At 36.9% G+C, this 26,131-nt stretch overlaps 1 protein-coding gene and 1 pseudogene across 4 annotated transcripts in view; one reads left to right on the top strand and one right to left on the bottom strand.

Annotated features, from left to right (window-relative positions):
- The window catches only part of CA13 (carbonic anhydrase 13), a 49,566-nt gene that overhangs the window by 4,299 nt on the left and 19,136 nt on the right, over window positions 1-26,131 (bottom strand). Inside the window, exons 4-7 of one of the 4 annotated variants that reach the window (XM_072604999.1) lie at window positions 9,959-10,054; window positions 8,498-8,560; window positions 7,361-7,516; window positions 1,331-1,475 (exon numbers count right to left, since the gene is read on the bottom strand). In XM_072604999.1, the coding sequence (XP_072461100.1) occupies window positions 1,419-1,475; window positions 7,361-7,516; window positions 8,498-8,560; window positions 9,959-10,054 (372 nt within the window). In that variant the 3' untranslated portion in view covers window positions 1,331-1,418. Of the gene's footprint in view, window positions 1-1,330; window positions 1,476-2,482; window positions 3,122-5,540; window positions 5,906-7,360; window positions 7,517-8,497; window positions 8,561-9,958; window positions 10,055-26,131 lie in introns of those variants that run through there. The other 3 variants (XM_072605000.1, XM_072604998.1, XM_072604996.1) reach the window with 3 other exon arrangements.
- LOC140502886 (U6 spliceosomal RNA) lies at window positions 12,418-12,515 on the top strand (annotated as a pseudogene).

Raw genomic sequence — 26,131 nt, 5'->3', positions numbered from 1 at the left:
AAATTAGGGCTCTGTTTTAACTGATCTTTAAGATCTCTTCTGAGCCTATAATTCCATCAAATTATATTTAATAATTGTAAAAGATACTGAGCTACAGCATCAGGTCTAAAACTTAAGTGTGTAGTAAAAAGACAGTTTTAAAGTAATACATATATTACACATACTATACATACATATATACACACATGTATGTATGTATATATGTATGTATATGGTTGGTTGTTGTCCTTCATCTTCGAAGAGGACCAAAATGACATTACCATTGTAAAGTGAAATTTCAGTGTGCCTGACTATGGCTCATATGAGCTTGGAATGCTCTACCACAGGTTGGGCACAGATAGTCCATTGGAATATTTGGGGTAGATATCCCAAATTTGAGCATCCTGTGTTTACTTTGTATTGTCTCAATTCTGCTTTGCTCAAAAAGCACAGCACCCTTTCTGATGTGGGCACATCATGCTGAGAAGTACTGTGCCAGGGTCTCCCATGTTGCACAATCAAATCCAAAGTTCTTAAGAGAGACCTTGAGAATGTCCTTGTATCGTTTCTTCTGGCCACCACATGATCGCCTGCCCCATGCAAGCTCTCCATAAAATAGTCTTTTTAGGCAAGCATACATTTTGCATTCGAACAACGTGGCCAGGCCATCAGAGTTGCACTCTCTGAAGCATAGTTTGAATACTTGGCAGTTCAAATCGAACAAGGACTCGATGTCTGGTACCTTATCCTGCCAGGTGATCCTCTGAATCTTCCGAAGACAGTCCAAATGGAAGTGATTCAGTTTCCTGGCATGGAGCTGGTAGACTGTCCATGTTTCACAAGCATATAACAATGAGGTCAGCACAACGGCTCTGTAGACCTTCAGTTTGGTAGTCAGTCTAATACCTCTTCTCTCCCAAACCTTTCTTCAGAGCCTCCCAAACACTGAGCTAGCTCTGGCAATGCGTGCATCATGGTAGGTGGACCATTGCAAGAAGCCTCCATCTTAATCCTGCATCAGAAGCTAATTATATGACCCTAGGAAAGACCCCTAACCTTTCTAATCCTCAGTTCTCTCATCTGTAAAATGCACCTACCTCACAGGACTGTTGTGAGGATCAAATGAGAAGATAGAGATTAAGTGCTCCACAAACCTTAAAGAACTTCCTAAATATTAGCTATCACTGTTACTTTATCAGTTTCATCAAGGGAGCACAATTTCCTGAAATTAAGAGACAGTCTTGTTTATGGTGACCAAACTTTGCTTAATTCAGTTTAGAAAAGTATCTCTCTGTTTACATTTGGCTAGACTGAAAGGAGAATAGTTAAAGAGGGGATGATTAGTTTCTGAAAGGCATTTTCACCAAGGATGCCAACAGCTGGCATTAACAATACTATTGTTCTGCTTAGTAAATCAAAAAACCTTTCACTACATATCTCTATTTTACTTTGTCCTTTGTTACATGAGCATCATAAAATATAAGTTGGAAAGTTGCCTGGAAGAAAGAATACATTCTGATTAGTGGAGAAATGTCTGAACTTCTCTCAAAGTATAAATTCTTCACATTAATAAATTGTCTCTGACAGGCTTTGGCTAAAATAGAGTATAGATTGGTTTTTTTTCTGTCATATTGAAACCTGCCTTTTATATTTTCAAATATTACTATAAGATTTTCTCCTTAACCAGAACTTATCCTGAACTATGAAAATGTTTGCCATCACCATCCTTGTGATGCATGGTAAAACATTGAGGAAGAAAAAAGCATAATGCCATTTAACTTTGGGTGATGTCATTGGTCTTCTTCAAAAACAAAGGATGAACAACAAAATTCGAATAATAAAATATTCTGAGGGGGTAACCTTTTTTTTAAAATTTTGCTCTTTTATGTGTTTAACAGTATGTCCAGCATTTAAAGACAGGCCAAGCCTGGTTAGTAAAGAGAAAATTTTGTAAATTATCTGAATAACTAAGAATATAAACTCCTTGTAAGCAAAAACTGTTTTATTAATCCTCATGGTATCCCCACTGCCAAGCACAGCAACTAACAAACACATGGTGAGTCTTTAATCTTGTTGTTTCACTAAGTTAACTTAAAATCTTTTCTCAAAAATATATCAACAAGACTGTCCTTCACCAACATTGTGTGGCACAATTACAAATTTGAGAAAAAGGTAGCATATAACATAGAAGGGATCATTTCTTTGGGGGTGGGGATTAAATTATCAAAATTAGATACCTCAATTCACTAGTTTTGCTAGTTTTCTTATCACTGAAATCTGGTACCAGATACATCAACTGGGTAATTTATAAAAAGAGGACCAAAGCATAAACTATGTAGTAGTTAACAGCTAAAATGGGGAAGGGGGAGCTTTCAAATAAATGGGCACTATTTTCTCAAAGTCTCTAGGGCCTATATATGTGATATGTTCAACCAACTTTTATTATATGTGCAAGGTACTGTGCCTTGAATTGCAAAGATAAAAATTAAGCAACTCTCCCCTCAAGGATCTTACATTTTATTGACATATAGACAATAAAAAGAGTTGGATACTGGCATTTACAATATAATAAAACCAAGTCTTTGTAGATAAAATCAAAAAAGGCATTTCCTAGTGAACTGATGATTTAGAGACAACCAATGTGAACAAGAAAATCTCACCTAATTTCTTTTCTTGATTCAAACTTCTAGTAAATTCCTGAAGCAGTAACACACCAGTGAAGTTATTAGAGTGTTTCCTAATCCTTTACAAATACTTTTCAGACCATTAAAGTTTTTAAAAGCTGGCTTTTCAGCATCCTTCTAAGTATCTATGCAAGGACATTTCATGACTTTCTTACATTGTATACATTTTATTCACAAGGTATATTTTTGCTGAACTTTACATCCCCTGAATAAAATTTACAATGGATGATTTTTTTTCTTTATTACATGGTCTGTCACATAGTAGAAAAGGTTAGCTTCAAAGACTGTATGTCATTATTCATGTCTATATGGTTCCAACATCACAAACAGAAAAACAAAGTAAAAAACACTATAAAGTTGAAGAAAGCTGAGCAATCTGATCTGTGAATTTCATACAGAGAGCCAATCCAGACAACTTAGATGATCAAAATTCACAACTTCAATCCTTGGCAATCAGGCTGCATTAACGAAGAAAATGAAAAACATGTTCTTGAAAGTAATAGAAAACTGCAAATCATCTCACTGGCATGTTATCTAGATCAAGAATTTAGCACTTAAGTGTTTGCATTCAGGGAAGAAAAATGGGTTTGAGTAAGGAGAAGGGAGATTGAAATACCTGACCTGTACTTAAGGTCACAGCTTCAGTTGGCAAGGTAGAACAGTGGCAAAGCCCAAGGGGAAAATGTTTGGCACCAAATTCCTAAATTTTCCCTGGTCATTACATGGTGGGATGAGAAAGGGGTTCAAACACAAAGATTTAAAAAAATAGTCTATGGAAACTGAGAAGGAAAAATACAAACTTTGGAACAGGGATCCTAAAATAATTTTTATGTGAAAAAACTTCTTTTACTTGCCATTTTTTCTTCAAGATATGGTGGTGAATTTAAGGTGACATTAAAAGCACAGTTTTAAAATATTCCATTTCAAAAACAGTAATGAAAATGTTACCAACTTTATACTGCTGATACTATGTACCACACATACTGATGTAGGAATAGATACATTGTTTTATGTACACCATAAGGTAATAATACCCTCAGTTATTAGCTCTCATAAAAAAGAACTGAACCAATGCACAGAAAAATGCTATCAACTCTGCTAAAACATATTAAGTCATGGTTTACACATTTTTAAAAATGCAAGTGGCCTGCCTGCTTCCTTTCTTAGTAGAGGTGGGGGACTATGGATGCAGAACACTGCATGCACTGTCAAAACTCAGTTTGATGTGTTGGTTCGATTTGACTAAATTGTTTTTGTCTCTCTTTCTTTTTATTCCTTTATTACAAGAGGTGACTTGCTACGTACAATGGAGCAAAGGAACATATTAAGAAAGGAAGGATATAAAAAAACAATATTAATAAAATTTTGAAAAAAGAAAAAAGCTAAATTATTTTCCTAACATAGTTGTAAATGCTATACTATAATAGATTTAAGACTCAACCCTTAAAAAAGAATCTCAGTCTCAATTAAGAATGAACATTTCTGAGTTTAGCCAATACTTTTTAATGACTATTAAAAATATTCATATTAAAGTATTTCAAAGTAAAAGAATTAATCACACTAGCACTGTTTTGCAGCTACACTTTGGGTAAATCATAATGAAGAACAGCCATTCTGCAGGGTCTGTGTCCTATTCATTAATTAATTGCTCCTCAAAAGTAAGTTTTGTACAAATCATGACTGCCTCATGATTCTAAAACTGAAGAACTGTAATTGCTTAAAAACCTATGTAAAAAAGATAAAGCTGATGCTAATTTTAGCACTTAGCCACTTATTACCCATGTGACCTTGGTCAAATAATTAAATTTCTTGGGGCTTCAGTTTCCTCATCTGAAAAATGAGGCAGTTGGGTTGGAGTACTCCAAAATCTCCCAGCTCTAGGTCTATGATTCTATAACACTTCCTCTTCTAGATGACTGGTTGGACTTTTTCCCAGAGGCTTTAAAGAATCATGTCCCAGTTGAAGTATGGGAGACTCAGGTCCCTCTGTCTTTAATTAATCATATCCTGGTGAAAATTAACAAATAGAAGAACATGTGAGGAGAAAAATGAAACTTACTTGAATCAGCTAAAGGGATTTTTGTAATGCTGTAATCAACCTGACATGCTGGAAAACATTCATTGGGTAAGCTTTCTCACTCAAGCATGGCCTAGTTCAGATTTCTACTGAAAGGTTAAACATACATTCCGAGTCTTTTGCCTCAATCAGGTTCATGTATTTAGAGCTGGTAGAGACTATGGAGGCCATCCAAGCTAGATCTTCCATTTTGGAGAGGGAACTAAGGTTGAAGGAGGTTAAGTGACTTGTCCAAGGTCACAAAGGCAATAAATGTCAGTGATGGGACTTGAACCCAGGTCTTTTTACTCCAGAGTTAAGTACTGCTTATGATCATAAGGAATGCAGTATATACTCTGGGGCATCAACACCAATCAGAAATATATTTCATCTCTAATTGGGTGATGTAAAATTCTTTGCATTTGTATGGCATTTCCTCCTTTCAAATGACTTGCACACAGAAGACAAGGCTGGATAGGGGTTGAACTAGATGATTTCTGGGGTCCTTTCCAAATATATGATCCTATAAATAATTCCCTGATCCTCAAAACCACACTTTGAATTAGGTAGAATATCCATTTTACAGATGAAGAACTGAGGCTTAGAGTTGTCACATGACTTGCCTGAGATCACAAAGCCACTCAGTAGCAGGATTCTTCAAAGAACCCAGGCTCTTGGCCTCCTCTCAGAACGATATGAGGAGGACACAGACATACCTGTGCTTTCCGTATGGGTAAATGAGAAGTCTACAACCCTCCCTATCTCAGCAGGACTAGAGGGAAGCCTGGGTAAGGTTAGTTAACATAATAGAACCACAAGACTTAAGAGCCGGAAGGGACCCTTTTTTATTTTCCAGAAGAAGGAGTTAGGCTCTCTTTGAGGTTAAACAAATTGGTTAAAGTCATGACATATTTATAAGGGCTCAATGTATGACATCCACTACAAGGTTACCATCTGTGGCACCAATACAGGGCAGGGAGGCTGCCCATATGATTTAATTCAACTTAGGAAACATTTATTAAGCATCTACAAGTACCCAAGAAAAACAAAATACTACTCTTCGTGGAGCGTCTCCCCTCCCTTGACTTGCACGACCCTTCTTGGTTCTTTTCACTTATGCTCAGCCCTCCTGCCCCATTATTGTGGGTGTGACCCAAGAACTTGTCCTTGGCTCTGACAGGTAATTCTGTAATTAGGAAACAAAAAAAACAATTCCTTTTTATCAGGAATTTATTCCACTGGGAAGGTTGGGGAGAGGAAGATACAATATGACTAAAACGTGAATCAATGCAAGATAGAGAACACAAACAGAGATATCAGGAAAGGTTTCCTATAGGGGATGAAAGGAAGGCATTCCAGGCTTACACAAAAGGAACAATATAGGTGTTAGGATATGGATTCACTAATATGACCAGTTTGACTGGAATGCAATAAATGCTAGATGGAAGGGTTTACATTTTATCCTTAGGGGCATTAAAGATTTCTGATCAAAAGAACTGCAGATCATACCTTGTGTCTTAGGAATATGGGAGAGAAGAAAGTCCTGGAAACAGGACTTTTGTCTACCTTCCCATGGTAACTACATGTGGTTCTCCTACATATATTCTCTTCTCCAGCCAAAGTGGCCTCCTTGCTATTATTTTCCTGCTTCTGTGCCCTTGCTTTCATGCTTGGAATGCAATTCTTTCTCATCTGCATCTCAGAATCCATAGCACAAAGTGTCACCTTTTAGAGAAAGTCTGTCCTGCTTTCCCATAGTTGCTGGGACTTTCCCCTGAAAATCTGAATTATTTTTATTTTTATTTATATATCTTATCTTCAAGCTTCCCACAGCATCCCCCTCTTCTCTCTCAAAAAATCTCACATCACTAGTTCTTCACCCTTATGTCCCATGAACAGGGAGTCCTTCTCCTTGCCAAAGTCAACTATAGGTATCATCAATTCCATACCCTTCCTTTTTTTCCAGCAGATTGTCCCCACCATCATTCTCATTCTCTCCTCAACCACTGATACATTTTCCATGCACTTACAAACACTCCCTGTCTTCTCTATCCTTAAAAAAAATCTCACCTGATTGACCAATGTTCTTAGCTAACACCTCTCTTCCCCTGCTTGGCTAAACTCCTTGAAAGAGCAACTGAAACTTGCTGCCTTCACTTCCCCTCCTCTCATTCTTTTCTAAACACTTTGCAACCTGGTTTTCAACACCATCATTCAAATGAGACCATTCTCTCCAGTCACTTAGTTGCCAAATCTGATGACTTTTTCTCAATATTCATGCTTCTTTCCCATGTCTGCCGATCTATCTCTGTAGATGACCTTCTCCTCTCTGATACTCTCATCTCTTTGGGCTTTTGTGACACTGCTTTCTCTTGGTTTTATATGACTTCATCCAATAACTTCATTTTTTTTAACAAATGAGGAAACTGAAGGTCAAAGAAGTTAAATATCTTGCCAAAAGTCAACCAGATAAATAAGTAGCAAAGGCAAGACTTTAACCTAGGTTTTCTGATTCACTCTTTCCACTCCATCAAGGAGTTTCGCTAATAAATATTTGAACTGAACTTAAATTAAGATACATAGAAAATTTGCTAAGTTTCCTTTTAAAACATAAAGACCAACTTAGAGACAGGGAAGGTACCTGTTGAGAGCTGACACTTATAGGTTGCTTTAAAATTATCCATGTGACACTTTCCAAAAGAGGTGGAACAGTAAGAGAGCCCGGGTATGTCCAGTAGTCCCACGATGGAGGAAGTAGAGTTATTGGGTCAAAATTGGTGAAGCGGATTTGTTTACCCTGGAGACAGAAAGAGAGAGACAGGACAATGAACAGAGAGAGAAAGGGAAAAAGAGATAGAGAAAGAGAAAGACAGAGGCAACATGAAGAGAGACAAAGAGAGAGGCTTTTCTGGTTACCAGGTGATACCTTTATTAGGAATGCCAAAGACATAAAAGATGTATGTGGCCACTAAATAAATATGTAATACAGTTAAAACAATTTACTTCTTGCTGTATAATATAGCATATATAGTATAATATAGTATAGTTTAACCAAACTATATAGTTTATGTAATAGATCTTCATATGTATGTATTATATATGTGTGTGTGTGTGTATATATATATGAATACACCACACATATGCACACACGTATAAAGTTTATTACCTAAACTGTTTACTATGTTTTAACTACACTATTATTAAAATTTATAATACTTTTTAATTTAAATTTACTAAAAAAAATCATTATTTCATTTGTTTGTTTTATTAAAGCAAATTTTGCTTGCCTTTATAGAAATGTTCTTTAAAACATTCCCCAAAAAGTTAAATATGCAAAGATCCCACAACAGTGGGGCCATTAAAAATAATGAGATTCATCATTTATTCACTTACTATAACTAATTAAGACTCTTATTACACTCTACAAAAGAATGGTAGAAATGCATCATTTTTCATTTACTGGCCAGCTATATTCCAAGGCTGCTTCAAATATACACCATTTTTTTGTTCTTTTTAACTATCCTTAAAAGAAAGCAACATGCATTAGCAGACAGGAAGGTTCTAAAAGTAACCATCTAATTTAAGTTCATCTAAGAATGTTCATCTAAAGTATATTACTGTCTTGGTGTGGGGGGAGGGGAAAGATGGAGAGAAAATTTGGAATTCAAAAATCTTGTGGAAATGAATGTTAGAAACTAAAAATTAATTAATTGATTTAAAAAAGAAAAGAAAAAAAATAAAGCATGCTACTACCTACTTAGCAAAACAGGTAATTTACCTTTTCCTTAATGGAGTCCAAAATATCAGTAATTTTCTGCAATTGTAGATTATGTTCACCAATCTGAAAACAACACAACTGAAATGAGAATGTAGCTCCCCAGGGTTACACATGTGCCACATTACATTTCAGCTATCAATATCAAATTTTCTTCCAAGTAAATGTAACCCAGAACAAGGAGTAATTGTTCACAAAATAATGAAGTTTTCATTTACCTGTTGACCCTATCATACCAGATCAGGCAGAACAAGAAGTTCACGTTACACTGTTACTTAGCCAAACAATCAGTTTAGTTCTCAATCCATCATGCACTTCTACTTTTTTTAATGAGTCATCATGGAATGACAGAATTAATTCTAAAAACTCTTGAGAGAAGCCTGAGGCTCCATCCTCACTCATGACACCTTCACTACTCAGTCAGGATATAACTTTCCAGATTGTACTGGCTACCACTGCAGTCAAAATATTGGGCAAATTATCCCCAAATTTCTACTGATAATTTAGGGACCCAAATTGAAATTTTCAAAATGCAATGGAAGATGCTTTCATTTACATGTATGTGGGTGATGAGATTTGGGTTTTTTTTCTTTTGTTTTTAACCAAAGTAAAAATGACCTCAGAAATTTGACTAACCTTCTGGGTCAGAAAACTATCAGCATTACCCTAAATAAAGGACATATGGATTCTTGAGTTAACTACCACTTAACTATCACTATTAGTAGTTAGCTGCACATCCTGAACCTACATTTTAAGGTTATGGTATCAAAGTATAATCTGGTACCTCAGCCCCCCCACCCCCCCACTCCATGGAAATTATCTAGATGTGGATGCTTTAAAAAAAATGGGGGGGGGAACTGTAGTACTCAATACTCACTTGTGCCTTATCTCCTCTCTTTCTTCCAATCCCAGGTACCCCTTTTCTCCCTAGTTATGCTATGGAGTCTCATGGCAAAAGTACTGTCCTTATCAGGGCAGACTGCACTGGAACCCAGGACAGCTATGCTAGTTTCATAGACATCAGGGTGATAAATGTTACGGAAAAAAATACTTGTCTGACTGAATTCTTTGGATGAAGAAAAATGCAAAAATGTAAAAAGTCATTCTATTTGTTTAGAGAAACTTATACTATCTACGACTATACACTCGGGGAATTCAAATTATGAATTTTTACTCTTAGCTAGCCTTTTACATAATGAGGCTTAGCTAGCAAAAGACTTATATTCTTAAGACCATGGGTCCTTTTCTTTTAACCTGTAAAATATTTAATAGGCAGCAAAGGTGCTTTGGAGTGATGAATGAATAAACTGCAATGCAAAAATTTTTTAAGTTAGTTTTGAAAATGAAAAAAGTAAACTTTAAGTCTAGCTCATCACTGAAAAATGATTGAGTGACTACTTTGTGTATGAAACGCAGGTGGTGTTCACAGACTCAATATTATAAATGAAATCAGCTTGTTCTCACCTGTAAAAAAATACCTAAAACAGCCAATCCATCAGATTCATGAGCTGCTTCAACAAAGCTGGGGTACTTGTCGGAATTCCAATGAACCACATGGAGCTAAAAAGGAAGGCACGATTTCAAATAGTAATAATAACCACAATAAAAACATAAATTCTACAGCATGCTATGTATATTCATAAATATAACTGATTCTTCAGAAGGGCCCTGGAAGGAATTGGCAGACTTTTATCCATTTCAGATGAAAAGCTAAAGGCCAAAGAGGTGAAAGGTCAGTGTTTGCATAATGCTGAGGGCTGGAAGATGGAATACATTACAATCTGGACGGCTCAGTTAAGCCTGCCCTATAGCTTTTCACTAGTGTCCTTGAACCCACCTTCACTATGACCACATGCTACAAACTGCTGACAGAGAGCCAGTCTGGTTTCCCCCTGAAGTCTCCTTCTGTCATATGTAGTGCTGAAAGCTGAGCAGATCTTATCTAGGCCCACTGCTTGAGGCCCAATCAGCCTAATAATGCCTTTGTGAAATAAGTGGTCACCTACATGGGGTCACTAAGAAGCCCTTCAGGAACACTATTTGTGCTGCTCTGCTGTACACAATAACAGTTCCCTCACTCAGTGGCAAATAATATCCAACATCCTACAGGGAGAGTTTCATGTAGAATGTTAGAGCTGGAAGGGACCTTGGAGATGACCTATCTGACAGTTCCTCAGAATCCTTTGCTGAATCTTCATCCATGTTACACTTGCGAACCTTGGGTACCCTACAGAGCTCTGTCCTAGACCCTCTGCTCTTTCTCCCTCTAACCATTTTACTTGATGATCTCATCAGCTTCCAGGAGTCAATTATCACCACTATGCTAATGACTCCCAGATCTATTTACTCACCCCTAGCCTCTCTACTGATCCTCAGTGTCAACCTCCAATTGCCTACTGGTTATCTAGAACTGGATGTCCCATACAAAACTTAAACTCACCATGTCCAAAACTGAACTCATTATCTTTCCCCCCAAACCTCTCCCTCTTCCTAACTTCCCTATTAGTGTTGAGGACACCATCATCCTAAACCAGGTTTGCAACTTGGGCATCAAATTCCAATCCTCACTCTCTCTCATCACTCCTTCTATATCCAATCTGTTTCCACGACTTGTCAATCTTCCTTAGGTAACATCTCTTGTATATGCCCCCTTCTCTCCCCTAGCACTGCCACTACCCTGGTTCAGGCCCGCCTTACCTCACACCTGGACTACTACAGTACCCTGATGGTTGGTCTCACTGACACAAGTCTGCCTATTCCAGTACATTCTCCATACAGTTTTCAGAATGTTTTTTGTAAAGTGCAGGTCTCATTATATTACTCCCTTTCCCTCACTCTCAATAAATTCTAGCAGCTCCCTATCACTTTCAATATAAATCCAATATAAATTTTTAAAATCCTGTTTGGCATTCAAATCCCTTCATAAACTAATCCCTGCCACCCCACCACTATTCCAGTCTTCTTACACCCTTCCACATACTCTTGACATCCAGTGACAACCTACTTGCTGTTTCTCCCATAAGACACTCCATCTCCTAACTCTGCCTGTCCAGTGGCATCAGAATATTTTCCCTCCACATCTTCACCTCTTGGTCAAAGCTCTGATTTTACAAATGAAGAAGTTGTCTCTTTCTCTTTCAATGTGTGTATGTGTGTGAGTGTGTGTGTGTGTGTGTATGTGTGTGTGTGTGTGTGTGTGTATGTGAAAGCATGGAGCCAGAAGAACTTGGTTTTAATCTGACCTTGGCACGTACTAGCAGCATGAGCATTAGCAAGTCGCTACACCTTTCTGTGACTCAGTTTTCCTATAAGAAATACCTACATTCAGTTAATAAACACACACGAAGTACCAACTATGTACCAGACTCTGTGCTAAGAGCTGGGGAGACAAAGAGATGCAAAAGACAGCTTATGGTCTCAAGGAGCTCACAGTATAACAGAGGGCACAACATGCAAAAGACTACGTACAAAGAAAATACAGACAGAGAAAACTGGAAATAATCAAAAGAGAGAAGGCACTGGAAATGAGAGGGATCAGGAAAGACTCCCTGGATATAGAATTTTAGCTGGGACTTGAAAGAAGCCAGGAAGGAGATCATTCCAAGAAGGAGGAGCCATTCTCATAAAGCCCAGCTCACAGTTGTCAGAATTTAAAAAAATAAGGTACATAAAGTACTCTGTAAACTTTAAAGCACTATAGAAATGGTCAACTATTATTATCATAGATACAATAAGCAAGCATCAAAGAATTTTAAATAACAAATAATAAACTCCGGGAAAGCCTTCAAATTCAGTTTTAAAAGGTAAGGACAATCAGGAAAGGATGAAGAAAATACAACTCCCTTTCTCCTTGGCAGAGGTGGGAGTACAGGTATGGAATATTCTATTAGAAGTAGCTGTTGATGTAATTACTACTCACGGAGGTAGTAATACATATACTAGAAGTGGAACAATAAAGAGATGATTAACCTGGCTCCTGCAGAAGGCCGATACAAAACTTTGGCAAATGTCTTACATTTGGGGGGAGTGCATTTGTAGGTTTTATAGCCACACTATATTCCCTGGGGACTTGACAATCCATAAGGAAGGATTTCCATTTCTTCAAAGAGGGAATCAAACATATACAGGAAGATTCAAATAAAAATGGTGGTAGATTGATTTTTCAACTTGGTTAAAGCTTTGCCTCCCAGCGAATCTTATCCTTGCCATGCTGGTCAAGGAGATATGTGAAACAGTCATCTCTATTTCCAGGAAGGCATCATTTCAACATGGAAACCAACCACCAGAACACTCTATTTTGAATGTAACCTACTTCCCACTACCAGTAAAGAATATAAAACATACACTGACAACATCAAAATGACAGGCAGATGGAGCCCCCAAAGTCTCATTATTTCATAACTTCCGGAAAACACAATCAAGTATGCCATGGCCCTAAACCGTTCTGGATGGCCCCATTGTCAAAGCTGGAATCATCTGTCTCTTGTCCTGTTGTGCTTCATGGAAGACACCTCTATTCCCAAACAGCAGGAGCTGGAGAATATTTTTGTCATATGTATACGCTGACACAGCTTCAGTGACAGCTGAGATCAGTCAATAAATGATGCTTGACAACAACAACAAAAAAGAAGTAGCTCATGTTTTTATTAGTTGCTTCTGCTTTTTTTAATCTTTGCTACAAAAGCAGGGTAGGGAAGGAGAGAAAGATATATCTGGAAACAAAGAGGATATAAAAGCAAGTTATCATTCATTTTTTTAAAATAAAGGGCAAACTAAGATATTAAAGAAAAGTCTGCCCCCAAACCCAAAGGTTGGATCAGAAGTAATAGTAGAAAGGAATGACAATGCCAGACTGTTGAGAATCACGAAGGTTTTATATACAGGCTGTCCCAAAAGTCTTAATGTGGTTTTAAGATTTAAAGCTTAAGACTTTTAGGAGAGTGAAAGGAAGAAAGAGAGAGAAAAGAAGAGGAGAGGAGAAAGAGGCAGAAAAGTAGGGGCAGAGGAGAGGAGAGACAAAGAGATCACAAACTCAAAATAATACTCTCCACAAAGCCTCTCAGAGGAAGCATCCTGACAGGACTTTCCTTTTAGTGACTTAGACTCCCTTCCACTCCAAATTTTCCAAATTTGACTCTACAGAGCATGGTGTTACAGGACAGTTCTGCTGTATTTACACTTTTTTAAAAAAATTATTTATTTAACTTTTAACATTCATTTTCACAAAATTTTGGGTTCCAAATTTTCTCCCCATTTCTCCCCTCCCCCCATGCCAAAACACCAAACATTCTAATTGCCCCTATCACCAATCTGCCCTCTCTTCTAACATCCCTCCCTTTCCTTGTCCCCATCTTCTCTTTTGTCCTGTTGGGCAAGATAATTTTCTATACCCCATTACCTGTATTTATTTCCTAGTAGCAAGAACAGTACTTGACAGTTGTTCCTAAAACTTTGAGTTCCAACTTCTCTTCATCCCTCCCTCCCCACCCATTCCCTTTGGGAAGGCAAGCAATTCAGTACAGGACATATCTGTGTAATTTTGCAAATGACTTCCATGATAGTCGTGTTGTGTAAGACTAACTATATTTCCCTCCATCCTATCCTGCCCCGCATTGCTTCTATTCTCTCTTTTGGTGCTGTCCCTCCCCAAGAGTGTTGACTTCAAATTGCTCCCTCCTCCCATTGCCCTACCTTCCATCATCCCCCCCCCACCCTGCTTATCCCCTTCTCCCCCACTTTCCTGTATTGTAAGATAGGTTTTTCATACCAAAATGAGTATGCATTTTATTCCTTCCTTTAGTCAAATGTGATGAGAGTAAACCATGTTTTTCTCTCACCTCCCTTCTTTTTCCCTCCACTAAAAAGTCTTTTTCCTGCCTCTTTTATGAGAGATAATTTGCCCCATTCCATTTCTCCCTTACTCCTCCCAATATATTTCTCTCTCACCACTTAATTTCATTTTTTTAAGATGTGATCCCATCCTATTCAATTCACTCTGTGCTCTTTGTCTCTGTGTGTGCGTGTATGTGTGTGTGCATGTATGTGTGTGTGTGTGTGTGTATGTAATCCCACCCACTACCCAGATACTGAAAAGTTTCAAGAGTTACAAATATTGTCTTTCCATGTAGGAATGTAAACAGTTCAACTTTAGTTAAGTCCCTTATGACTTCTGTTTGCTGTTTACCTTTTCATGCTTCTCTTTATTCTTGTGTTGGAAAGTCAAATTTTCTTTTCAGCTCCGGTCTTTTCATCAAGAATGCTTGAAATTCCTTGATTTCACTGAAAGACCATGTTTTCCCCTGAAGTATTATACTCAGTTTTGCTGGGTAGGTGATTCTTGGTTTTAGTCCTAGTTCCTTTGACTTCTGGAATATCATATTCCATGCCCTTTGATCTCTTAATGTAGAAGCTGCTAGATCTTCTGTTATCCTGATTGTATTTCCACAATACTTGAATTGTTTCTTTCTAGCTGCTTGCAATATTTTCTCCTTGACCTGGGAACTCTGGAATTTGGCCACAATGTTCCTAGGAGTTTCTCTTTTTGGATCTCTTTCAGGTGGTGATCGGTGGATTCCTTGAATACTTATTTTGCCCTCTGGTTCTAGAATATTAGGGCAGTTTTCCTTGATCATTTCATGAAAGATGATGTCTAGGCTCTTTTTTTGATCATGGCTTTCAGGCAGTCCCATAATTTTTAAATTGTCTCTCCTGGATCTATTTTCCAGGTCAGTTGTTTTTCCAGTGAGATATTTCACGTTATCTTCCATTTTTACATTCTTTTGGTTTTGTTTTGTGATTTCTTGGTTTCTCATAAAGTCATTAGCCTTCATCTGTTCCATTCTAATTTTGAAAGAACTATTTTCTTCAGTGAGCTTTTGAACCTCGTTTTCTACTTGGCTAATTTTGCTTTTGAAAGCATTCTTCTCCTCATTGGCTTTTTGAACCTCTTTTGCCAATTGAGTTAGCCTAATTTTCAAGGTGTTATTTTTGGGTGTTGTTTTTGGGTCTCCTTTAGCAAGGTGCTGACCTGATTTTCATGCTTTTCTTGCATCTCTCTCATTTCTCTTCCCAGTTTTTCCTCCACCTCTCTAACTTGATTTTCAAAATCCTATCTGAACTCTTCCATGGCCTGAGACCACTGAACATTTATTTTGGATGTTTGGGATACAGAAGCCTAGACTTTTATGTCTTTCCCTGATGGTAAGCATTGTTCTTCCTCATCAGAAAGGAAGGGAGGAGATATCTGTTCCCCAAGAAAGTAACCTTCTATGGTCTTATTTTTTTTCCCTTTTCTGGGCATTTTCCCAGCCAGTGACTTGACTTCTGAGTTTCCTTTCCACACCCACCACGCCTCCAGATCCACCCAGCCAGTGCTTGGGGGCTGAGATTCAAATGCTGCTCCCCAGCCTCAGGGCTTTGGGCAGGGGCGGGGCTGCTATTCAGTGTGAGATTAAGTTCAGGTGCTCAGGTCGGGGCAGGGCCTCAGTTCCCTCAGGGGGTTTACATGGAGACCTTCAACAATGGATCTGGGCTTCTGCCTGCTTTGGGAGCCCCTGTCTGCTGTGGCCTCTGCTGGTGCCTCCTGAGGGGGCCTGAGTTATGGGGACACCCCACTCCCCTCTAGGCCACTCAAAAAGACTCTCTCACTGACCTTTAGCGCCTGTGGGTGGAGGTACCTGAGCTGCTGCTGGAGTTTCTGTCCCTGAAGCCTGCTCGGATCTGCTCCTCTTGGTGCAGTGCAGCCAAGGCAGGGCTGGGCTCTGCTCCAGGTCCGGGGCGCAACAGACATTTTGGGTCAGTTTTTCAGGTCTCTCTGGAACAGAAATCTCCTCTGCTCCGTTGTTCTGTGGCTTCTGCTGCTCCCAAATTTATTGGGAGTTCATCTTTACAGGTATTTTATGGGCTATGGGTTCAGAGCTAGCATATGTGTATCCTTCTACTCCACCATCATGGCTCCTCCCTATTTACACTTTTTTTAAAGGAAATAAACAATTTAAATTCATAATAAAAGTCTTATTCTGTACCATCTATAAGTAACAAAAGGAAGCTGTTATAAAAGCCACTGGAAATTCTGATGAGTCTTATGACCACATGGTAAAGTCAATGTTAGGTGGTTGGATAAACAAAGAAGCCTAAACAAATTGTACAAGTGAAACAAAATATATTTGGATCATAGCAGACAGAAAGATATCCTCAGAAAGGGAGGGGCTAAGTGGGAGGTTAAAATTCTTTAAATGTCTTGGCACTTATACATAAGTTTACTTAGTAAGGGATAACATCAAAGATTTAACAAGGAAGTAAATAACTTTTTATAGTCATAAAAATAAATAAGAGTATATGAATGAAAGATAGCTACTTATGAGTATTTGATTTCTCCCTGAAAGGAAAAAAAAATTAAGGAGTTATGAAAAGTAATAGGAAACAAGGAGAAATATCTTAAAAGGAAAAAAAAAGCCTCTCTCGCCCACATACCTTGCTTAACTTGTAGTAAACACAGCTAAACCAAGCTGTATGACATAATTTTTATTGCCATATAGTAAGTCAAGTCATATGACAAGTTAGAAAGCTATTCTAATCTCAGTTCTAAAAAAAATCAAGGATTGTTTTTCCCAACTGAAAAGTTTTCAATACTTTTCAAATTATTTTCAATAATACTATTCACCTTGTAAAATCAATGTAATAATGGTAAAATTACATTTTCTTTGCTTGGAAAACTAAGTTTACAATCATAATATTTGTTTATGTAATCATTCAAGCTCACTCAGCAAACAGCCCTGTGCAAGATCCTACGAAAGACAAGGAACTGGTGTCTGTCCTCATGAGTATCTATTCTAATAGGATGCTAAGATACAAACATAAATAATTCTAATACAAAATATGACATGATTATTATATCAGAGAGACACAGAGCAAAGTTCTATGTCTGATCTAAGGTGGGAATAATGGGAAGCTTTGAATACAAGGTGGGTTTTAAAGAATAGGAAGAAATCCATCAGGCAAAGAAGTTAGATAATTTCAGAGTTTAAATGAGGAAGAAGTAATTCACTTTATTATTTTTTACTTAATATTTTTCAAACAGAAAAAAATCTGCTTCCTTTTCCTCCCACTTCCTCCTCTGCCCTAATTGGGAAAGGAAAACAAAACCCATTGCAAAGTGTATAGTCAAACAAAACAAGTTTCCTCATTGGTCACATCTCCACTCTGCCCCCTCCAAAAAAGGTTTCATTCTATATTGCAAGTCTTTCATCATCTTTTTTACAGGGAGGTGGGCAACATGTGTCATCATTAGTTCTCTGGAATCCTGGTTGGTCATTATGCTCAAAGTCTCTAAGTCTTTCAAAGTTGTTTGTCTTTACAATATTGTGGTCATTGTACGTGTGGCCCTTTGACTGAACCTGAACTTTACAGAACAAATCCCTCTGGTTCTAAATGATCTGATCAATTTTCTCTTAAATTTTTCTTAAAATAGGATGTCTACACTTTCTTTATCATGTCTTTTGGGTTACTCAACAATTCTTAAATTTTTTTCTAGATCTATTTTCCAGGTTAGTTTTTGCTATGAGATACCTTATATTATACATATGTACACAATACACAGTGGCTTTTTGTTTTCTCATTCCTCTATTCTACCTCCAGACTTCGAATTTTATATGAGGCCCAGGTTCTGAACATATCTGAAGAGAACATCTGGGCTGACCCTGCTGTTGCTTTTTGGAGGGTTTAAGTAATCATGTTATCCCAGGATCTCTGGGACAGACAGTTCAAGTTCAAGACTTGGATACTTTCAGTGCTTCCAAAGTGGTCTTATCCAAGGCAAAGTCTTATCACTACCCTCCTGGTCTAAGCTCTGCAAGCTCCTGACCTGAGTATGGTTCTGAGAAACAGGTTCTGAACAATTTCATTATTCACACTATTCAAAATTCACAAAACTTAAATGGGTATCAGAAAAATATAAACATTTAAACTCTCAAACTTTTTAGAAGTTTGTAAGATTTATATTTCTAAAGTTAGTGAAGCTAAAATTTCTGCTACAACTTTGGTGACACCCTGTATTTAGACTATATATATATCATCTCTTTTCTTCTAAGGTGATACCACTTGCCAGTAATATTATTGACGTAAAAAAAACAGCAAAGAGACCAAGTCATGCCCTGGTGTTCTTTCAACATTTGAATCTAAATCTATCACTTCAAAACCTGATGTCCAAGGATGCAGTCCTACTCTAATGCCTTGTGATGGTGGCTGGGTTCTTGATGGCTCTGCCACTGGAGCACAAAATCAAGCTGGTCTCTGGAGATCAAACAGCAACTAACAGTGTGAGCTTACTGAGAACGAGTGCAGCTTGGTTTAGAGGCTCATTATTACTAGGCAGACCCCAAAGGGATGAATTATTTGGCCACAATCCAATTAACAATGGAAAATATAAACGGCCCTGAGTGCAAGCCCACCCTCCATCTCTTTCACCTATGTTTTGACAGAGGCAGAAGTTGAAGCAGCACAGTACAATAGAAAATGGGTTGAACAAGGAGCCAAGATAGCTGAGTTTGAATTCTGGCTCTGTTACTTGCTATCTATGTTGCTTTGAGGGAGTCATTAAACCTCTCTGAGTCTCAGTTTCATCATCTTTAAAATAAAGAGGGTAGCCTCCAGACCTCAAAGGTACCTTCTAGCTTTAAATCTATGATCCAGTTAAGTGGGGGCAAAAATGATCAAGTATCCCATGAAGTGGTGCTTCCTCATGAAAGAGATGCTACAAGCTAGACAGAGTGGGGCTGAGAGCTAAATCTAAAATATAGTAGATTGTTAAGATGACCAATTATCCCATGAAGTGGCATTTCTTTTTGTCTTAGGTCCAGGACAAAATTCTGGCAACTCTCATTTTCCTTCTAAGGGGGAACCTGTGAGCCATCAAGTGAAATAATAACAGTAAAGCACTCAGCACAGTGCCTGGTACTGGTGCTTAATAAATCCTCATTTCCTCCCACAAGCACTGCCTCCCTCCATCCCCCAGCCCCCAATCCTTCTTTCTAAGTGTAACTTCATTTTGCACTCTGGTCTCATTTACAGTGAGAATATTAAGATTGATAAGTGATATGATTAAATTCCTCCGGTAGCGTTTCCATGATGTTTTTAGGCCTTGTATTACCTTATTATACTACTTTATTAAATATATAAATATGTATAATACTTATAATCATATATAATATTACCTTAACTTCTGGTATTATAAATACAGGATGCTTGCCCAGTGAAGAAATGTACATGCCATTGGAGCAGCTGAATCATTTTAATCACTCTCAGCAGTCTTGACATGCCTACTATAAATTAGACCTTTATTGTGTCATAGATCGCTTTGGAAGCCTAGTAAGTAGCCTATGGATTCCATCTCAAAATAATGCTTTAAAATGCATAAAATAAAACACATAACAAACCAATGACACTGAAATACAGTTATCAAAATTTTTGTTTTAAGTTCAAGGACCCCAGATTAAGAACTCCTGTGATAAATGAAATCAGAGTGCAAAAGAAAGTTACACCTGAATGGAAGGATGATTAACAGAACCTCTTTAGAGAAATAAATAAAGGAAATGGCATAACTGATTTTAGCTTGCATTTAAAGGTAACAAGAAATTCCATTTTATAGAATATTTGGCCACCTTGTACTTCAGAGCATTTGCTTTAAAAAAAGGTCATCAATGACTATGAAGGGGCAGAAAAATTCTATGAGGAATATAAGGCCCTCCAAATTAAACAAACATATACATCAAGACTTTGACTTCAATGTAACAGTGAACAAAGAGAAAAATGGCATATTGAAAAATGTGGCTCAAGAATAAAAAATACAAGCAACCAACACACACACACACACACACACACACACACACACACACACACACACACACACACACTGAATATGTATTGAGACTATTTTTTTCAACAAGAAGGTTGTTGGGACCCTGGGAAATTTAAACAACAAATAACATTCTCCCTTATTGGATCTTAGAGTTCCAGGTAGGAGGGATCTCAGAGGTTCAACCCCTTCATTTTACAAAAAAAGAAACTGAGGCTCAGGGAAGTAAAGAATTTGCCCAAAGTCACCCAGATTAAGCACCAGGGCTGGGATTTTAATCTATGTTCTCTCATTATCAATTGAGATAATATTTGTAAAGCACTTAGCACAGTGCCTGACACACAACAGTTGTTAAATATTTAAAATACTTGTTCCCTTCACTCCCTCCTAAGAAGAGTACTTTCCATTATACCATGCTGACTCCTTTCCCCACCCAAAAACTGATCATCTGTTAAGAAAGAGGAAATAACTGGCTATAGAGAGTCACTTCCAAATGAGCCATATGAAAGGCAAAGATCAAAATCAAAACCAAATCAGAATATAAATCAGAAGATATAGTCAAGATGGACTTAACCTCATTCCCCAAGGAAACTTAACCAATGTAAATCAATAGCAACAAAAAGAAAATTAAAAAACCCAAGATATCAGTCAGTGAATACCTGATACTGATAAGTAGAAAGAATAAGACAAAAGCAACAAGCAACATCATTTGAAATGTAACTTGTTTATAAAATCTTACAGAAATGGATTGGGGAAGTATATGAACAGCACTGTCTCATCAAACATCAAGAAACAACAGAAGGAAAAACAGGTCCTCAGAAAGCTTATGAAGAGACTGTTAAACAGTATTTATGGCTAAAATTGGAAGACAGGAGACCAAAAAAAAATGAAGAAGTAATCTACTGGGACAGTCATAAAAAAATGATTCTATCAATGACAGAGAAGTCCCTGTGTTTCTACTCTAATACCATAATCCTACATGTGCTGTTTGAAGAAGTAGAGCCTGTACTAAAGAAAACAAAGATGAGTTAAATGAATTGAAGTAGAACAAGTAAACACAGAGGGAGTTCATGTTGAAGCTGATTAGACTGTAAAGTCATTGAGGAATCAATTCTCAAAATATCTTAAAGAGGGAATGATGCCAAATTCACAGAGGAGAAAAATTATGGATGTTATTACTCCTGGGAAAAAATGACTAAGAAAATCAATAATGATCAACCCATATGCCTACTTTCCCATCCCTACAAGGCTTTTATGAACAGAATCTAAATAAAAATTAAGGAAGCTTATCCAAGATGGAAGCCAAAGAAAGTTATTAGCAAGCTTTCCCAAATGATAATTCTATAGCAGACCACACTTTTTACAATAATACAATGAACCGAAAAGTACAGAAAATCAAAGATCACTTATGTATAGTTCCTAGATCAAGGATCATAGATTAAATGAGATACATATATGCAGTGCTTTACAAATCTTAAAAGTGCAATAAGAAATCTAGCAATTGCTACTATTACTACTACTTGGAAGGGACCTCAAAGACAGACCATCTAGTCAAACTTCCTCTTTTTACAGATGAAGAAAATGAGGTCCAAAGATATTAAACGACTTGCCCATGGTCACACGAGTAGTAAGTATCAAACATCCCACTCAGAAAATTGTTTATTGGCTACAAAAAAAAATGGTATTCAGTGGAGCAAAATGCTACATAAATCCTCTTCTCCAGAAAGCTGCCCTTCAAGTACACTTTAAAAATTATCCACAACTACTCACTTGAAAGTTGAAGTTTGAAAGATGCCAAGATAACTTTGTTAAATAACTTACTGATTACAGACATCAGGCTAATAAAACAAGGGAACATAAATACTTCTTGCTTTTGTCATTTGCATCTTCTTTTTTGGCATTTGCTTTTGTCATAAAGAATGTCCAATGCATAATCCAAATGGAAGAGAAGTTTCCTGCAGGAAGCAAGATGCCCAAGACACTCCTGCTTGCAGAAAACATTTTGCTTATTGCCTCAAGGCCCATAACACTGCAAAGCCTCCTCAATGAAAACCATAATTACTCAGAAGGGTTGGTCCTAACTATCCATACCAGGAAAGTTAAGTGAATGAAGACTTCCATTATCCAGACTATGATATGTAGTAAGACTAATACCCTTTTGAGTTAGTTCATCAGAATATCTATGTTGGACTGGCACTGCAGCTGAACAATGAACTGGGTCAAAAATCAGATAGGGTTGGAAGAGAAGGGGTTAAATAACCTTGGCAAAACTGTGTAGCACTTTTAATGACTTCTTCCTGAAACAAAGTGTCATTAATTTAAACACCAACAGTCTTCTGATGATGCTTTATGTCTAGGAGTCATGGAATGCCACGATTTCCAAAGTATTCAGTTGAGGGTTAACAAAAGGGAGATTTGCATGGTAGACAGAGAGCCTGCAGCACACTAACAATGAAGAAATGTGCAGGAGAAGTGAGGTAAAAGATATAATCAAGGAAATATACGACCAGAAAAAGAAGTGATCAAACAGTAAGAGAGAGGGAAAAATCAGCGGGTAGGTCAGGTGCTCCCTTTGTAAACTACATATTCTTAAGATGTCTATAGAAAGAGGTCCAGGATGCAGATCTGGACTCCCTATTCAGTACTTACTGGAGAACATGGCCAAGAACATGAACACAAGATATTAAGGTGTGGATGGGTTGAAATCTGTACTTTTGGAGAGAGTATCCACAGCAAAAACAACTGATATAATCTATCTGGAGACTGTTCTCTGAAAAGTTTTACACAACAAATCATATACAGTAAATGTTCATAAATTTTACTTTTTAATGTAAAAATAAAATGTCTCTTTTTGTGGTCTGGGCACAGAGTTTAGACACATGACTTCAATTGTAAAAGAAATTTCACCAGTGTAGATCAATAATTCATCTTCAACTTATAGCCCCAGAGAGCTGCCTGGGGGGGCACTGAGAGGTTAAGTAACTTGTGCAGTCACACAACTAGGATATGTCTGAAGTAAGAACTGAACCCACGTTTATCAGATAACCCTCTCTCCATTAAGCTGTGCTGCCTTTTTATTAAATTCATAAATTACATTCATAATACTGAAGTTCTCTGTCTAAACTTTCTTCTGGTACAAGTAAAATATTATAAATTATTAATAAACAGTAATAAATGGCAAACTACTAATAAAATGCTTTTAACATTTCTGAGAAGGTAAAGAATTAAAAGACTTCTGTTGTGAAAAGTAGGTTCTTAAGATTTTGCCAAATATCAAAATATTAAGGTTTTCCCACAGAAAACACTGCCCATAGAAGTAAACTTTGCTACTAACTAAGAGTTTATTGCCTGATTACAAATATATAAGGTGTGGCCATAAGTTAATGAGGCAAAGTTAAGCTTATTTATAGTTTATAGAAATCAGAAATGATCAAAAGAAGCCAGAGCTCAAGCTTAGAGACAACATGTTAAGTCTTAAAAATCATGAGTTGTAAGCAAAGTTAGTTATTAATTAGTTGACTATCTTACACCTCATAACACGATAAACTCGAAGTAGAGATTTGATCTGAATATTAAAGGTCATAACATAAAAAATTAAGAGAGAACAAGATCAGATACCCAATCTGGAAAAATTGGTCAGGGGAAAATATTGGTTTCAAATATCTCTCATAAAGGTCTGATATGCCAGATAGACAGCAAACAGAAATAATTAAGACTAAAAGTTATTCCCCCAATAAATAAATGAACAAATGATAAGAATGAACAGCTCTCAAAGGCATTATTAAAAACTATATGAAAGAATGCTATAAATTGCTAATAATGAGAAAAGTACAAATCAAACCAATTCTGAGATTTCACCAAACAACCATAAGGCCAGTGGGCAAAGAAGTTTAAAAGTATTAATAATTAGTGTTGGAGGTCTTGTAGGAAAAAAAGTCCATTGTGCACTGCTGGAAGAGCTGTGACGTGGCCCAACCCTTCTGGAAAACAACTGAAATTATGTAAAGAAAGTGTTAGAAACAGGCTTGATATTAATAAGGTATCAAGGAAAATGTATGCTGTTTCTCACGAAAGTGACTAAAGTGTCTATGCTCTTTGATCCAAAGATTCTGCTACTAGGCACATATACCAAAAAGGCTGATGGTACAAAGAAGGGCCCCACATAAACCAAAATGTTCATAGTAGTATTTCTGTGGTAGCAAAGAAATGGAAATAAGATAGAAGGTCCTCCATTGAGGATATACTGAGCAAGTGTGGTATATGAATGTAATGAAATGTTACTATGGAGTAAGAAGTTGTGAATAGGATGAATACTGAGAAGCACAGGAAGATTTTTATGATACTCTGATCCAGGCAGAATAAAGTACGTGAAACAACATATGCAATGACTCCAATAACGTAAATGCAAAGAACAACACAATCAATACTGAATGCTCTGAAATCATTATGACCAAGCCGGGCTCCAAAGAAGAAATATGAGAAGATAGATCCTGTAATTCTTTGCAAAGGCGGGAGACTATGGCTGTGCAATATTTATATATGTCAGACTTCTCAAGGTGTTGTTTAGTTTTGCTTAACTTTTTTTTCCTTTTTTCTTCTTTGTTTTAAGGCCAGGGAGAGTGGGAAGCATACACTGGGAAATGTAGACCACGTGAAAACAAAGATGTCAATAAATAAATTTCTTTTTAAAACTTAATTAGTAGCTAATGTGAATTAGTAATTTCTAAGGCAAGATGTGAAAATCCAGATAGCCAGGTTAATGTTTCTGAATCATGTGAAATGTTCAAAATGTTCAAGTGTTCTCCAACTCATTTTGACTGTACTTTAACACCCATTCTCACACCCATTTCTTTCAATTAGGTCACAGGAGTAGAAGTTTGGACATCATCCAGCTGAATTCCCTCAGTTTACAGGTGATAAAACTGAAACCTACAAAGGCTAATAAATTACGTATGGTAATACACGTATCCATTTACTAAGCTTCTTCTACTCTTTGCCTTTCTTCATGTTTCTTATTTATTTCATCACTAAAGTAATCCAGGAAACTAAGTGCTAAACTTTATTTCAATGCAACAGTAAGCTTTCTATGTCTTTATTTTTAAAGAGAGCACCTACTACAAAAATAATTATATACTTTATAGAACAGATGCTAAAAAGAATGTTAGCATTCTCTAGTTAAATAAATATCTAAATGCAATCTAACAGAAACCATTTTTATCAGTTTAGGGTCGGAAAATTTTCTAGATGCATAGATCAGGATTTTCAATTAACTCCTAAAACATAAACACTATGTTTATCATGTTTAAATCAATTATGTTATGATCAATAATATTATAACTAATTTTAGTTGTGAAGGCATAAAACTGTACCTATAGAACAAAATGAAATCTAGCAATTAAACAGTTAATATGATCATCCAAGATAGCTAAAATGACTGATTCAGGTCCCAAAGTGTTTGACTGTCTTCAGTCATCAAATTAACTAACATGAACATACCCAAAGACCAGGAAAAATGACTAAAATAATAAAGGAATGACAAAGAAATTACCTTAAAAATGAGATTAGAATATTATTGAAGGTCCTAGGGTCAATCATGATGAAACCACAACCAACAATTAATTGTTCTGTTCCCCAAAACTTCAAAGAATAGCCAAGGTGAAGTGAACAGAAACAAACAGGTGAGCTCCTCCTCAATACTTCATTCCCTAGATCCTCTGCATTCCCCAGGTCGAGCACTTTGCTAGAATGCCCAATATGTAAATTCATTTTATGACTGACCCTTTATT

This window comes from Notamacropus eugenii, chromosome 4, assembly GCF_028372415.1.
Source record: "Notamacropus eugenii isolate mMacEug1 chromosome 4, mMacEug1.pri_v2, whole genome shotgun sequence".
Classification (NCBI taxonomy): domain Eukaryota; kingdom Metazoa; phylum Chordata; class Mammalia; order Diprotodontia; family Macropodidae; genus Notamacropus; species Notamacropus eugenii.
The sequence above is the reverse complement of the archived record's forward strand: the minus strand, read 5'-3'. Positions and strand labels throughout refer to the sequence as shown.